Raw genomic sequence first — 14,186 nt, forward strand, 5'->3', positions numbered from 1 at the left:
GAGGATACTAAGAGGCTGCAGGGTGACTTGGACAGGTTAGGTGAGTGGGCAAATGCATGGCAGATGCAGTATAATGTGGATAAATGTGAGGTTATCCATTTTGGTGGCAAAAACACGAAGGCAGAATATTATCTGAATGTCGGCAGATTAGGAAAAGGGGAGGTGCAACGAGACCTGGGTGTCATGGTACAGTTGACATGCAGGTACAACAGGCGGTGAAGAAGGCAAATGGTATGTTGGTCTTCATAGTGAGAGGATTAGAGTATAGGAGCAGCGAGGTCTTACTGCAGTTGTACAGGGCCTTGGTGAGGCCTCACCTGGAATATTGTGTTCAGTTTTGGTCTCCTAATCTGAGGAAGGACATTCTTGCTATTGAGGGAATGCAGCGAAGGTTCACCAGACTGATTCCCGGGATGGCAGGACTGACATATGAGGAGAGACTGGATCGACTGGGCCTGTATTCACTGGAGTTTAGAAGGATGAGAGGGGATCTCATAGAAACATATAAAATTCTGACGGGACTGGACAGGTTCGATGCAGGAAGAATGTTCCCGATGTTGGGGAAGTCCAGAACCAGGGGTCACAGTCTAAGGATAAGGGGTAAGCCATTTAGGACTGAGATGAGGAGAAACTTCTTCGCCCAGAGAATTGTGAACCTGTGGAATTCTCTACCACAGAGAGTTGTTGAGGCCAGTTCGTTGGATATATTCAAGAGGGAGTTAGATATGGCCCTTACGGCTAAAGGGATCAAGGGGTATGGAGAGAAAGCAGGAAATGGGTACTGAGGTGAATGATCAGCTATGATCTTATTGAATGGTGGTGCAGGCTCGAAGGGCCGAATGGCCTACTCCTGCACCTATTTTCTATGTTTGTATATTTCCATGTTTCCAGAGCTTGGGGCTCAGGCAACAGAAGACATGGCCACTGATGGTGGAGCGATTATAATCAGGGATGGTCAGGAGGGCAGAATTAGAGGAGCGCAGACATCTCGGGAGGTTGTGGGGCTGAATGAGATTGCAGAGATAGGGAGGGGTGTAGGAGGTTACAGAGATAGGGAGGGCTGTAGGGGCTTACAGAGATAGGAAGGGGTGTAGGGGCTGGAGGGGGTTACACAGATAGGGAGGGGGCGAGGGCGATGGAGGGATTTGTAAACAAGGATGAGAATTTTGAAATCGAGGCATTGTTTCACTGGGAGCCAATATAGGTCAGCGAGCACAGGGGGTGATGGGTGAGTGGGACTGGGTGTGAGTTAGGACACGGGTCAGCGAGCACAGGGGGTGATGGGTGAGTGGGACTGGGTGTGAGTTAGGACACGGGGCAGTGAGCACAGGGGGTGATGGGTGAGTGGGACTGGTGTGAGTTAGGACACGGGTCAGTGAGCACAGGGGGTGATGGGTGAGTGGGACTGGGTGCGAGTTAGGACACGGGGCAGTGAGCGCAGGGGGTGATGGGTGAGTGGGACTGGGTGTGAGTTAGGACACGGGACAGTGAGCACAGGGGGTGATGGGTGAGTGGGACTGGGTGCGAGTTAGGACACGGGACAGTGAGCACAGGGGGTGATGGGTGAGCGGGACTGGGTGTGAGTTAGGACACGGGGTCAGCGAGCACAGGGGGTGATGGGTGAGTGGGACTGGGTGTGAGTTAGGACACGGGGCAGTGAGCACAGGGGGTGATGGGTGAGTGGGACTGGATGTGAGTTAGGACACGGGGGCAGCCGAGTTTTGGATCACCTTTAGTTTACGTCGGGTAGAACGTGGGAGGCCGGCCAGGAGTGCGTTGGAATAGTCAAGTCTGGAGGTAACAAAGGCACGGATGAGGGTTTCAGCAGCGGATGAGCTGAGGCAGGGGGAGGAGACGGGCGATGTTACGGAGGGGGAAGTAGGCGGTTTTAGTTAATGCTGCGGATATGTGGCTGGAAACTCAATTCAGGATCAAACATGGTGCAGGCTCGAAGGGCCGAATGGCCTACTCCTGCACCTATTATCCATGTTTCTATAACACCGAGGTGGCAAACAGTCTGGTTCACCCTCAGATTGATTCCAGGGAGAGAGATGGACACGGCGGCTTGGGAACGCAGTTTGTGGTGGGGACCGAAAACAATGGCTTTGGTCTTCCTGATATGGACAGTTTCTGTGGAGAACAGTAGAACCCGATAGTGTTTTATGTATTCAAGCCAGATCTGATGGCGCTCTCCTGTATGGCTCAGAGACATGGACCATGTACAGTAGACACCTCAAGTCGCTGGAGACATACCACCAACGATGTCTCCGCAAGATCCTGCAAATCCCCCGGGAGGACAGACGCACCAACGTTAGCGTCCTCGACCAGGCCCAACATCCCCAGCATCGAAGCACTGACCACACACTCGACCAGCTCCGCTGGGCAGGGCCACATTGTCCGCATGTCCCCCAGACACGAGACTCCCCAAAGCGAGCGCTCTACTCGGGACTCCTTCACGGGCAAACGAGCCAAAGGTGGGCAGAGGATACGTTACAAGGGACACACCCTCAAAGCCTCCCTGATAAAGTGCAACATCCCCCACTGACACCTGGGAGACCCTGGCCCAAAGACCAGTCCGCCCTAAGTGGAGGAAGTACATCCGGGAGGGTGCTGAGCTGTGGTGTATTTGGACTTTCAAAAGGCTTTTGACAAGGTCCCACACAAGAGATTGGTGTGCAAAATTAAAGCACATGGTAGTGGGGGTAATGTACTGACGGGGATAGAGAACTGGTTGGCAGACAGGAAGCAGAGAGTCGGGATAAACGGGTCCTTTTCAGAATGGCAGGCAGTGACTAGTGGAGTGCCGCAGGGCTCAGTGCTGGGACCCCAGCTATTTACAATATACATTAATGATTTAGACGAAGGAATTGAGTGTAATATCTCCAAGTTTGCAGATGACACTAAGCTGGGTGGAGGTGTGAGCTGTGAGGAGGATGCTAAGAGGCTGCAGGGTGACTTGGACAGGTTAGGTGAGTGGGCAAATGCATGGCAGATGCAGTATAATGTGGATAAATGTGAGGTTATCCACTTTGGGGGCAAAAACAGTGTTATGTATTTAACCCCTTGCAACCTGTATTACACCACCACCAGAGGGCGTACCTGTTGGGAGCACGGTATATAAGCAGGCCACCCACGAGGTACCTGCACTCTGGAGTTTTATTAAAGGAGCTAAGGTCACACTTGCTCATTGTACACAGTACTCAGTTTCATCCTTTATTATGAGCGTAACAATTGGCGACGAGGGAACGAACAACCGCGCGAAAATGCAAAAAACAGTTGGTATCCTGGAGAAGTTCTCAGAAGGGGACGATTGGGAGGCCTACGTGGAGAGACTCGACCAATACTTGGTGGCCAACGAGCTGGAAGGGGACGAGAACGCTGCCAAACGAAGGGCGATCCTCCTCACTGTCTGTGGGGCAACAACCTATGGCCTCATGAAGAATCTCCTGGCCCCGGCAAAACCAACCGAGAAATCCTGCGAAGAATTGTGTACGCCGGTCCGGGAGCACCTAAATCCTAACTCCTTCGCAAATTGTTGACTGTTGAAACTCCGAATCTGAGTAAAGCCATAGCGATAGGCCAGGCATTTATGTCCACCAGCAACAACACCAAGCAGATTTCGCAGAGTAAAGTTCGGCCAGTACTGTGCATAAAGTAACGTCGGTTTCGAGCAGGAATGTACAGGGCAGGACGTACACGCCGGCTGCTGTGGTCCGACCTCAGATGACCCAGAGTCCACCATCAATCGTTAATGTGAGGCAGTTAACACCCTGTTGGTGTTGTGGAGGTGATCATTGGCCCCATCAATGCCGCTTCAAGCACTAGGCGTGCAACGGTTACAGAACAATAGGACACCTCCAGCGTATGTGCAGACGAGCTGCAAACTCTGCAAACCACCACGTCGCAGAGGAAGATCGATCCACTGTGGATCAGATGGAATTGGAGTCTCGTACCGAGGAGGCAGAGGTGTACGGGGTACACACCTTCACCACGAAATGCCCACCAGTAATGTTGAACGTTGAACTGAACGGAATTCCAGTATCTATGGAGCTGGACACGGGGGCGAGTCAGTCCATAATGAGTAAAACGGCCTTCGACAGGCTGTGGGGCAACAAGGCACACAGGCCCAAGCTCAGCCCCATTCACACCAAACTAAGGACTTACACCAAGGAACTAATCCCTGTAATTGGCAGTGCTGAAGTCAAAGTCTCCTATGACGGAGCAGTACACGAACTCCCGCTGTGGATTGTGCCAGGGGATGGCCCCACATTGTTAGGCAGAAGCTGGCTGGGGAAAATCCGCTGGAACTGGGACGACATCCGAGCGCTCTCGTCCGTCGACAACACCGCATGTGCCCAGGTTCTGAGCAAGTTCCCATCGTTGTTCGAGCCAGGCATCGGTTCTTAGTGTTATGTCTTGAATAAAGAGTCAGACTAGATAGTGCGTGCTCAAAGTAAGGTGTGACCGTAGTCCTTTGTTACAGGTCTCCAGAGGGTCTCTCCAGCCTGTGAGACCTCCTTATGTACAGGTGCTCCCAAGGGATTGTGGGATCCCTTGGGACTCCAGGGGATAAGCCCTCTGGTGGTTAGACATGGTATTTACAGGTTTACATACATAACAACACTCCCCCACCCCTCCAAAAGTCAATAGTGTGACTATTTACAATGTGAGTCGATCTGGGGACTTCCTTTCCCTGGTTGATCATCTCGGTGCAAATGCTGGTTTTGGTGAGTCGTTTGTTGGGCCCTCGCTGGGCTGCTGTGCAGCTGGCCTTGCTGGGCTGCTGGGGGTGGTGAGTCCTGCTGGGCTGCTGCGGGTGATTGGGTCGGTGGCCACTTGTGTGTGTGTGTGTGTTGGAGGGTCGGAAAAGGTAGAGTCTATTGTGGGTTGTTCTGGATAGTCCGTGAATCTGAGTTTGGTTTGGTCCAAGTGTTTCCTGCAGGTGAGTCCATTTGCGAGTTTGACCACAAACACCCTACTCCCCTCTTTGGCCAAAACAGTGCCAGGAAGCCACTTGGGACCTTGTCCGTAGTTCAACACAAATACAGGATCATTGATTTCAATCTCGCGTGACACATTTGCACGATCATGATATGTATTCTGTTGAAGCCGCCTGCTCTCGACCTGTTCGTGTAGATCAAGGTGGACTAACGAGAGCCTTGTCTTAAGTGCCCTTTTCATGAGCAGATCAGCGGGAGAGACCCCAGTGAGCGAGTGGGGTCTTGTGCGGTAACTAAGCCGGACTCGGGATAAGCGAGTCTGCAGTGAGCCTCCAGTTACCCTTTTCAAGCTCTGCTTGATTGTTTGAACGGCTCGTTCTGCCTGACCGTTGGACGCTGGTTTGAACGGGGCAGATGTGACATGTTTGATCCCATTGCGGGTCATGAACTCCTTGAACTCGGCACTGGTAAAGCACGGCCTATTGTCGCTCACAAGCACATCAGGCAGACCGTGCGTGGCAGACATGGCCCGTAGGCTTTCAATGGTGGCAGCGGACGTGCTTGCCGACATTATCTCACATTCAATCCATTTGGAGTACGCATCCACAACCACTGGGAACATTTTTCCCAAGAATGGGCCTGCATAGTCGACATGGACCCTAGATCACGGTTTGGAGGGCCAGGACCATGAACTTAGTGGCACCTCCCTGGGTGCATTGATTAACTGAGAACATGTATCACACTCGTGCACGCAGGACTCTAAGTCCGCATCGATACCGGGCCACCACACGTGGGATCTGGCTATCGCTTTCATCATTACGATGCCTGGGTGGGTGCTGTGGAGATCACTGATGAAAGTGTCCCTGCCCTTTTTTGGCACCACTACCCGATTACCCCATCGGAGGCAGTCTGCCTGTGTGGACATCCCATCTTCGTCGCCAGTTGTTATGTCTTGAATAAAGAGTCAGACCAGATACTGCGAGCTCAAAGTAAGGTGTGTCCGCAGTTCTTTATTTCAGGTCTCAGAGAGCGCCTCTCCAGCCTGTGAGGCCTCCTTATATACAGGTGCTCCCAAGGGATTGTGGGATCCCTTGGGACTCCAGGGGGTAAGCGCCCTCTGGTGGTTAGACATGGTATTTACATACATAACCGGTCGGTTGGATCGCGTGGGGCTCAGGTTGAAACGCTCGAAGTGTGTTTTCCTGACGCAGGAGGTCGAGTACTTGGGAAGAAGAATCGCGGCAGACGACATCAGACCCACCCACGCCAAGACGGGGGCCATCAAGAACGCGCCGAGACCACGGAACGTGACGGAGCTGCGGTCGTTCCTGGGACTCCTTAACTATTTGGGTAATTTCCTACCTGGGTTAAGCACCCTGCTAGAACCCCGACATGTGCTACTGTGCAAGGGAGACGACTGGGTGTGGGGGAATTCACAAGGGGCTGCCTTTAAGAAAGCCAGAAATCTGTTGTGTTCTAACAAACTGCTTGTCCTGTACAACCCCTGTAAACGATTAGTGTTAGCTTGCGATGTGTTGTCATACCGGGTCGGGTGTGTGTTACAACAGGCTAACAAATCGGGGATCTTGCAACTGGTCGCTTATGCATCCAGGAGTTTGTCCAAGGCCGAAAGGGCCTAAAGCACGGTTGAAAAAGAGGCTCTGGTGTGTGTCTACGGGGTTAAAAAAATGCACCAGTCCTTGTTTGGCCTCAAGTTTGAGCTTGAAACTGACCACAAGCCGCTCATATCGCTGTTCTCGGAGAGCAAAGGGATTATAACCAATGCCTCTGCCCGCAGCCAAAGATGGGCGCTCACGCTGTCGGCATACAACTGTGTAATCCGCCACAGACCGGGCACAGAGAGCTGCGCTGATGCTCTCAGTCGGCTGCCATTGCCCACCACCGGGGTGGAAATGGCACAGCCAGCGGACTTGCTCATGGTCATGGAGGTATTCGAGAACGCAAAGTCCCCCGTTGCGGCCCGCCAGATCAGGACCTGGGACCAGCCAGGATCCTTTAATGTCCCTGGTTAAAAAAAACTGTGCCCTCCACGGGAGCTGGCCCAGTGTCCCAGCGGAGATGCAGGAGGTGATTAAGCCGTTCCACAGGCGCAAAGACGAGTTGTCCCTGCAGGCGGACTGTCTGTTGTGGGGCAATCGCGTGGTCTTGCCCCAAGAACGGCAGAGATACGTTCATATGTGAACTGCATAACACCCAACCAGGCATCGTGATGATGAAAGCCAGAGCCAGAGCCCACGTGTGGTGGCCTGGCATCGACTCAGATCTAGAGTCATACGTGCGCCAGTGCAACACTTGCTCTCAGCTGAGCAATGAACCCAGAGAGGCACCGCTAAGTTTGTGGTCGTGGCCCTCCAAACCGTGGTCCAGGATCCACGTTGACTATGCGGGGCCCATTTCTAGGCAAAATGTTCTTGGTTGTCGTGGACGCTTGCTCAAAATGGATTGAATGTGCGATAATGTCTGTAAGCACGTCCACGGCCACCATTGAAAGCCTACGAGCCGTATTCGCCACGCACGGCCTGCCCGATGTCCTAGTCAACGACAATGGGCCGTGCTTCACCAGCGCTGAACTCAAGGAATTCATGACCCGCAACGGGATCAAGCACCTCACATCTGCCCCGTTCAAGCCCGCACCCAACGGCCAGGCAGAACGGGCAGTCCAGACCATCAAGCAAAGCTTGAAACGTGTGTCGGAAGGCTCCCTGCCGACCCGGCTGTCCCGAGTCCTGCTCACCTACCGCACCAGACCCCACTCACTCACCGGGGTTCCCCCAGCGGAGCTGCTCATGAAAAGGGCGCTCAAAACAAGGCTCTCTCTGGTCCCCCCTGATCTCCATGATCATGTGGAGGGCAGGCGGCATCAACAAAGTGTGTACCATGATCGCGCAAATGTGTCACGCGATATTGAGGTCAATGATCCCGTGTTTGTGCTCAATTGTGCACATGGTCCCAAATGGCTCGCTGGCACGGTCACAGCCAAAGAGGGTATCAGTTCGAGTCTCCCCCATCAGTGGAAACATCCTCTCTGCATCCACCTTGTCGAGCCCCCTCATAATCTTATATGTTTCGATAAGATCACCTCTCATTCTTCTGAACTCCAATGAGTAGAGGCCCAACCTGCTCAACCTTTCCTCATAAGTCAACCCTCCCATCTCCAGAATTAACCGAGTGAACCTTCTCTGAACAGTCTCCAATGCAAGTCTATCCCGCCTTAAATACGGAGGCCAAAACTGCACGCAGTACTCCAGGTGTGGTCTCACCAATACCCTGTACAGTTGTAGCAGGACTTCTCTTTTAGGCTCGATTCCCCCTTTGCAATAAAAGCCAAGATACCATTGGCTCTTTCATCCAAGTCACTAAAATAGATTATATAGTTGGGGCCCCAGCACTGATCCCTGCGGCATCCCACTACTGTACGCCAACTGGAAAATGACCCATTTATCCTGACTCTCAGCCAATCCTCTATCGGTGCTAATATATTACCCCCAACCCGGTGAACTTTTATCTTGTGCAGTAACCTTTTATGTGGCACCTTATCGAATACCTTCTGGAAACCCAAATACACCATATATCCACATATCGAGCATCCAGAGGGGTAAAGAGAGGGTATGAGAATAGAATGGCAACAACCTCCCTATCCCCAGGGACGGGGAGAAGTGTGAGGTAATGCATTTGGGGAGGGCTAACAAGGCGAGGGAACACACATTAAATGGTCGGACACTGAGAGGTGTGGAGGAACAGAGGGACCTGGGAGGGCAGGTCCACAGATCCCTGAAGGTAGCAGGCCAGGTGGATAAGGTGGTTAAGAAGGCATACGGAATACTTGCCTTTATTGGCCGAGACATGGAATACAAGAGCAGGAGAGGTTATGCTTGAACTGTATAAAACACTGGTTAGGCCACAGCTGGAGTACTGCGTGCACAGTTCTGGTCACATTACAGGAAGGATGTGATTGCACTGGAGAGGGTACAGAGATTTACCAGGATGTTGCACTGGAGAGGGTACAGAGGAGATTTACCAGGATGTTGCACTGGAGAGGGTACAGAGGAGATTTACCAGGATGTTGCACTGGAGAGGGTACAGAGGAGATTTACCAGGATGTTGCACTGGAGAGGGTACAGAGGAGATTTACCAGGATGTTGCACTGGAGAGGGTACAGAGGAGATTTACCAGGGTGTTGCACTGGAGAGGGTACAGAGGAGATTTACCAGGATGTTGCCGGGACTGGAGAATTTTAGCGATGAGGAAAGATTGGATAGGCTGGGGTCTGTTTTCCTTGGAACAGAGGAGGCTGAGGGGAGACCTGATTGAGGTGTATAAAATGATGAGGGGCCTGGATAGAGTGGATAGGACGGACCTGTTTCCCTGGGCAGAGGGATCAACAACCAGGGGGCAGAGAGTGAAAGTAATTGGGGGGGGAGGTTTAGAGGGGATTTGAGGGGAAATGTCTTCACCCAGAGGGTGGTGGGGGTCTGGGGTGGAACTCACGGCCTGAAAGGGGGGTAGAGGCAGAAACCCTCACCACATTTGGATGTGCTCCTGAAGTGCTGTAACCCACAGGGCTACGGACCCAGAGCGGGAAAGTGGGATTAGGCCGGGTAGCTCTTGGTCGGCCGGCACGGACACGATGGGCCGAATGGCCTCCTTCCGTGCTGTGAATTTCTACGATTCTACGTAGACTGTAAGGGGGAAATAGCTCGAAGGAGAAGACGCTGAGCAGATAAGATGTAGGTCTTTCAGGAAACACTGCCGAGATCCCATAGCGTGGCGGGATTGTTATGAGATCGAGACTGAGGAATAGTCAGAGAATCCACTTTACACCAGGTAATCACATGATCCATTTTATTGTTAGTTCGTAGTTTACAAACGTAGAATTAAAAGACGGCAAATGCATTGGACAGTGTGTCTGTACAAATGTTCGCGACAGCTTCAACACGCCTACATTTAGAATCGCTCCAAACTGCAGGCACCACCCTCATGCACCCACTTGTTTACGCTGCAGCCTTGAGGCTGTACGACACAGGAACAGGAGGAGGCCCATTCAGCCCCTCGAGCCTGTTACACAGGAACAGGAGGAGGCCCATTCAGCCCCTCAAGCCTGTTACACAGGAACAGGAGGAGGCCCATTCAGCCCCTCGAGCCTGTTACACAGGAACAGGAGGAGGCCCATTCAGCCCCTCGAGCCTGTTACACAGGAACAGATGGAGGCCCATTCAGCCCCTCGAGCCTGTTACACGGGAACAGGAGGAGGCCCATTCAGCCCCTCGAGCCTGTTACACAGGAACAGGAGGAGGCCCATTCAGCCCCTCGGGCCTGTTACACAGGAACTGGAGGAGGTACATTCGGCCACTCGAGCCTGCTCCGCCATTTAATACGATCATGGCTGATCTGATCATGGACTCAGCTCCACTTCCCCGCCCGCTCCCCATAACCCTTCACTCCCTTATCGCTCAAAAATCTGTCTATCTCCACCTTAAATATATTCAATGACCCAGCCTCCACAGCTCTCTGGGGCAGAGAATTCCACAGATTTACAACCCTCCGAGAGAAGAAATTCCTCCTCATCTCAGTTTTAAATGGGCGGCCCCTTATTCTAAGACCATGCCCCCTAGTTCTAGTCTCCCCCATTAGTGGAAACATCCTCTCTGCATCCACCTTGTCGAGCCCCCTCATAATCTGATACGTTTCAATAAGATCACCTCTCATTCTTCTGAATTCCAATGAATAGAGGCCCAACCTCCTCAACCTTTCCTCATAAGTCAACCCCTTCATCTCCGGAATCAACCGAGTGAACCTTCACTGAACTGCCTCCAATGCAAGTCTATCCCTCCTTAAATACGGAGGCCAAAACTGCACGCAGTACTCCAGGTGTGGCCTCACCAGTACCCTGTCCAGTTGTAGCAGGACTTCCCTGCTTTTATACTCTATCCCCCTTTGCAATAAAGGCCAACGTTGCATTGGCCTTCCTGATCACTTGCTGTTCCTGAACGCTAACCTTTTGTGTTTCATGCACAAGGGCCCCCAGGTCGAGCTGTACTGCAGCACCCGGCAATTTTTCTCCCATTTAAGTTATCATTTGCTTTTTCTCCGCATCCAATGTACATCTGGTGTTGGTAGCACAGCGTTGGTTCGGTTAACCCCTCAACAAACCTGAAGACGATCGTGACCCTGTCTTTTGGAACACATTATTGACACGTGTGTCATCAGAGACTGGACTCTCGCCCGTCTGTGAGAAAATTACTTCCAACGAGCGAGGAAAAGGAGTCACCCCTTCACCGTACGCACCGGTGAGTATGCTCACAGGTCCGTTGAGCTGTTGAGTCGGGAGCTGTAAATATATTTGCTTAAGAATTCATAGCAACTCATCGCTATTAAGAACTGGCTGGTTTATGAGCAAAGACACATGACCGGTTCATCCACCTGCCCCATCGTGGATCCCCCGAACCCAACTGGCCGGGGTTTTATTGAGTCTTGTGAACATCACGTGACTGGCTAAGCCACTCAACAGCTCGACAACTATTTTAATAGAAGATAAAATCACGCGCCCCCCTTTTGGTGAGAACACAAATTTCAAAATAAACTTTTAACGGAAACGGAAATGAAATTAAAACTGGGTTGCCGGGGGGGGGGTGATGATGCACTCCAGTCCCTCCGGCGCCCACCTCTGGCGGAAGGCCGCGAGCGTACCGGTGGACACTGCGTGCTCCATCTCCAGGGACACCCCTGGCCCGGATGTAACCGCGGAAGAGAGGGCAGGCAGTCGGGCTCCCCTCGACCGCCCGCTGCCTGGACCGGCTGATGGCCCCCTTGGCCGCGCCCAGGAGCGGTCCTAGGAGAAGGAGGCCCTCGGACCTGCCCGTTCCACCCCCCCCCCCCCCGCACAGGGGGCCCAAAGACCAGGAGCGTGGGACTGAAGCGCAGCCAGAATTTGAGGCGCGGCCCCTTAAAATTCAGCAGCTCCACCAAGCTTGTGAGCACCCCCGCAGGGTCACACATAGCAGGAGTGTTGTGGGATTGTTACCACCATCATCGGCAGTCCCTCGGAATCGAGGAAGACTTGCCTCCAGTCTAACAGTGAGTTCTCAGGTGACTGTACAGTCCCAATACGGATTGTTAAACCTTTGGCTAATAAACTAACCAGCTGTTAATAGCGATGCGTTGCTGTGAATTCTGAAGCAATGAACCCACGAAGCAAGTACATTTCAGTCCCACTGCCCGGAAAATCCCCTCTGGTCTGGGGGAGGGTGTGACGGTCCTTGACCCCTGGTCCTCAGCAGGTGAAAGGTCACCCCCGAGCACTGACCATCACCCCCCCCCCCCCCCCCCCCCCCCCGCCGCCCAATAAGCGGATTGAACATTCCGTGACGGAGCCGGGTTTGAGCGCTGAGCGAAGACGCGCTGACTGTCGCGGAGGCCGCTCGAGTGCCGCGGAGGCCGCTCGAGTGCCGCGGAGGCCGCTCGAGTGCCGATACTTTCCATTACCGACTCGGGCGAAAGAGGCGCAGGAGCGACGGTGGAGGCGCAGGAGGAAAGGCATTTGGCTGCTGGCATCCGGCACGTTAAACCGAAGGGTGGGGGGGGGGGGGGGAGGCGCGACACACTGAGGGCTCCCCTCCCGCCTGCCCCAGGACCCCTCTCCTCCCAGACCCTGACACGAGGGCCGCTCACTGGAGGGGTGCGAGCCGCCGACGATTCGGACCATGGGGCGGGGGTGAGGGAGGGGGAGGGGTGAGGGAGGGGGGAGGGAGGGGGGAGGGGTGAGGGAGGGGGGAGGGGTGAGGGAGGGGGGAGGGGTGAGGGAGGGGTGAGGGAGGGGGGAGGGGTGAGGGAGGGGGGAGGGGTGAGGGAGGGGTGAGGGAGGGGGGAGGGGTGAGGAGGGGGAGGGGTGAGGGAGGGGGAGGGGTGAGGGAGGGGGAGGGGTGAAGAGAGGGGGAGGGGTGAAGAGAGGGGGAGGGGTGAAGAGAGGGGGAGGGGTGAAGAGAGGGGGAGGGGTGAAGAGAGGGGGAGGGGAGAGGGGAGGGGGAGGGGTGAGGGAGGGGGAGGGGTGAGGAGGGGGAGGGGGAAGAGGGAAGGAGGGGTGAGAGAGGGGGAGGGGGTGAGAGAGGGGGAGGGGGTGAGAGAGGGGGAGGGGGTGAGAGAGGGGGAGGGGGTGAGAGAGGGGGAGGGGGTGAGAGAGGGGGAGGGGTGAAGAGGGAAGGAGGGGGTGAGAGAGGGGGAGGGGGTGAGAGAGGGGGAGGGGTGAGAGAGGGGGAGGGGTGAAGAGGGGGGGAGGGGTGGTGAGAGAGGGGGAGGGGGTGAGAGAGGGGGAGGGGTGAGAGAGGGGGAGGGGTGAGAGAGGGGGAGGGGTGAGAGAGGGGGAGGGGTGAGAGAGGGGGAGGGGTGAGAGAGGGGGAGGGGTGAGAGAGGGGGAGGGGTGAGAGAGGGGGAGGGGTGAGAGAGGGGGAGGGGTGAGAGAGGGGGAGGGGTGAGAGAGGGGGAGGTGTGAGAGAGGGGGAGGGGTGAGAGCGGGGGAGGGTGAGAGAGGGGGAGGGGTGAGAGAGGGGGAGGGGGAGAGAGGAGGGGAGGGGTGAGAGAGGGGAGGGGTGAGAGAGGGGGAGGGGTGAAGAGAGGGGGAGGGGTTGAAGAGAGGGGGAGGGGTGAAGAGAAGGGGGGAGGGGTGAAGAGAGGGGGAGGGGTGAAGAGAGGGGGAGGGGTGAAGAGAGGGGGAGGGGTGAAGAGAGGGGAGGGGTGAAGAGAGGGGGAGGGGTGAAGAGAGGGGGAGGGGTGAAGAGAGGGGGAGGGGTGAGAGAGGGGGAGGGGTGAAGAGAGGGGGAGGGGTGAAGAGAGGGGAGGGGTGAAGAGAGGGGGAGGGGTGAAGAGAGGGGGAGGGGTGAAGAGAGGGGGAGGGGTGAAGAGAGGGGGAGGGGTGAAGAGAGGGGAGGGGTGAAGAGAGGGGGAGGGGTGAAGAGAGGGGGAGGGGTGAAGAGAGGGGGAGGGGTGAAGAGAGGGGAGGGGTGAGAGGGGAGGGGTGAAGAGAGGGGGAGGGGTGAAGAGAGGGGGAGGGGTGAAGAGAGGGGGAGGGTGAAGAGAGGGGGAGGGGTTGAAGAGAGGGGGAGGGGTGAAGAGAGGGGGAGGGGGTGAAGAGAGGGGGAGGGGTGAAGAGAGGGGGGGGAGGGGTGAAGGGATGAGGGGGGAGGGGGTGAAGAGAGGGGGGAGGGGTGAAGAGAGGGGGAGGGGTTGAAGAGA

At 55.0% G+C, this 14,186-nt stretch overlaps 1 protein-coding gene across 1 annotated transcript in view; it reads left to right on the forward strand.

Moving 5' to 3' along the window:
- The first annotated feature begins 3,933 nt into the window (after nucleotides 1-3,933).
- Nucleotides 3,934-14,186, forward strand: part of LOC139258409 (chromodomain-helicase-DNA-binding protein 7-like) — a 73,122-nt gene continuing 62,869 nt past the window's right edge. The window contains 2 exon segments of the mRNA XM_070874762.1: nucleotides 3,934-4,062; nucleotides 6,152-6,247. Of these exon segments, the coding sequence (XP_070730863.1) occupies nucleotides 3,934-4,062; nucleotides 6,152-6,247 (225 nt within the window).

The sequence above is a fragment of the Pristiophorus japonicus genome, unplaced genomic scaffold (genome assembly GCF_044704955.1).
Source record: "Pristiophorus japonicus isolate sPriJap1 unplaced genomic scaffold, sPriJap1.hap1 HAP1_SCAFFOLD_964, whole genome shotgun sequence".
NCBI lineage: Eukaryota > Metazoa > Chordata > Chondrichthyes > Pristiophoridae > Pristiophorus > Pristiophorus japonicus.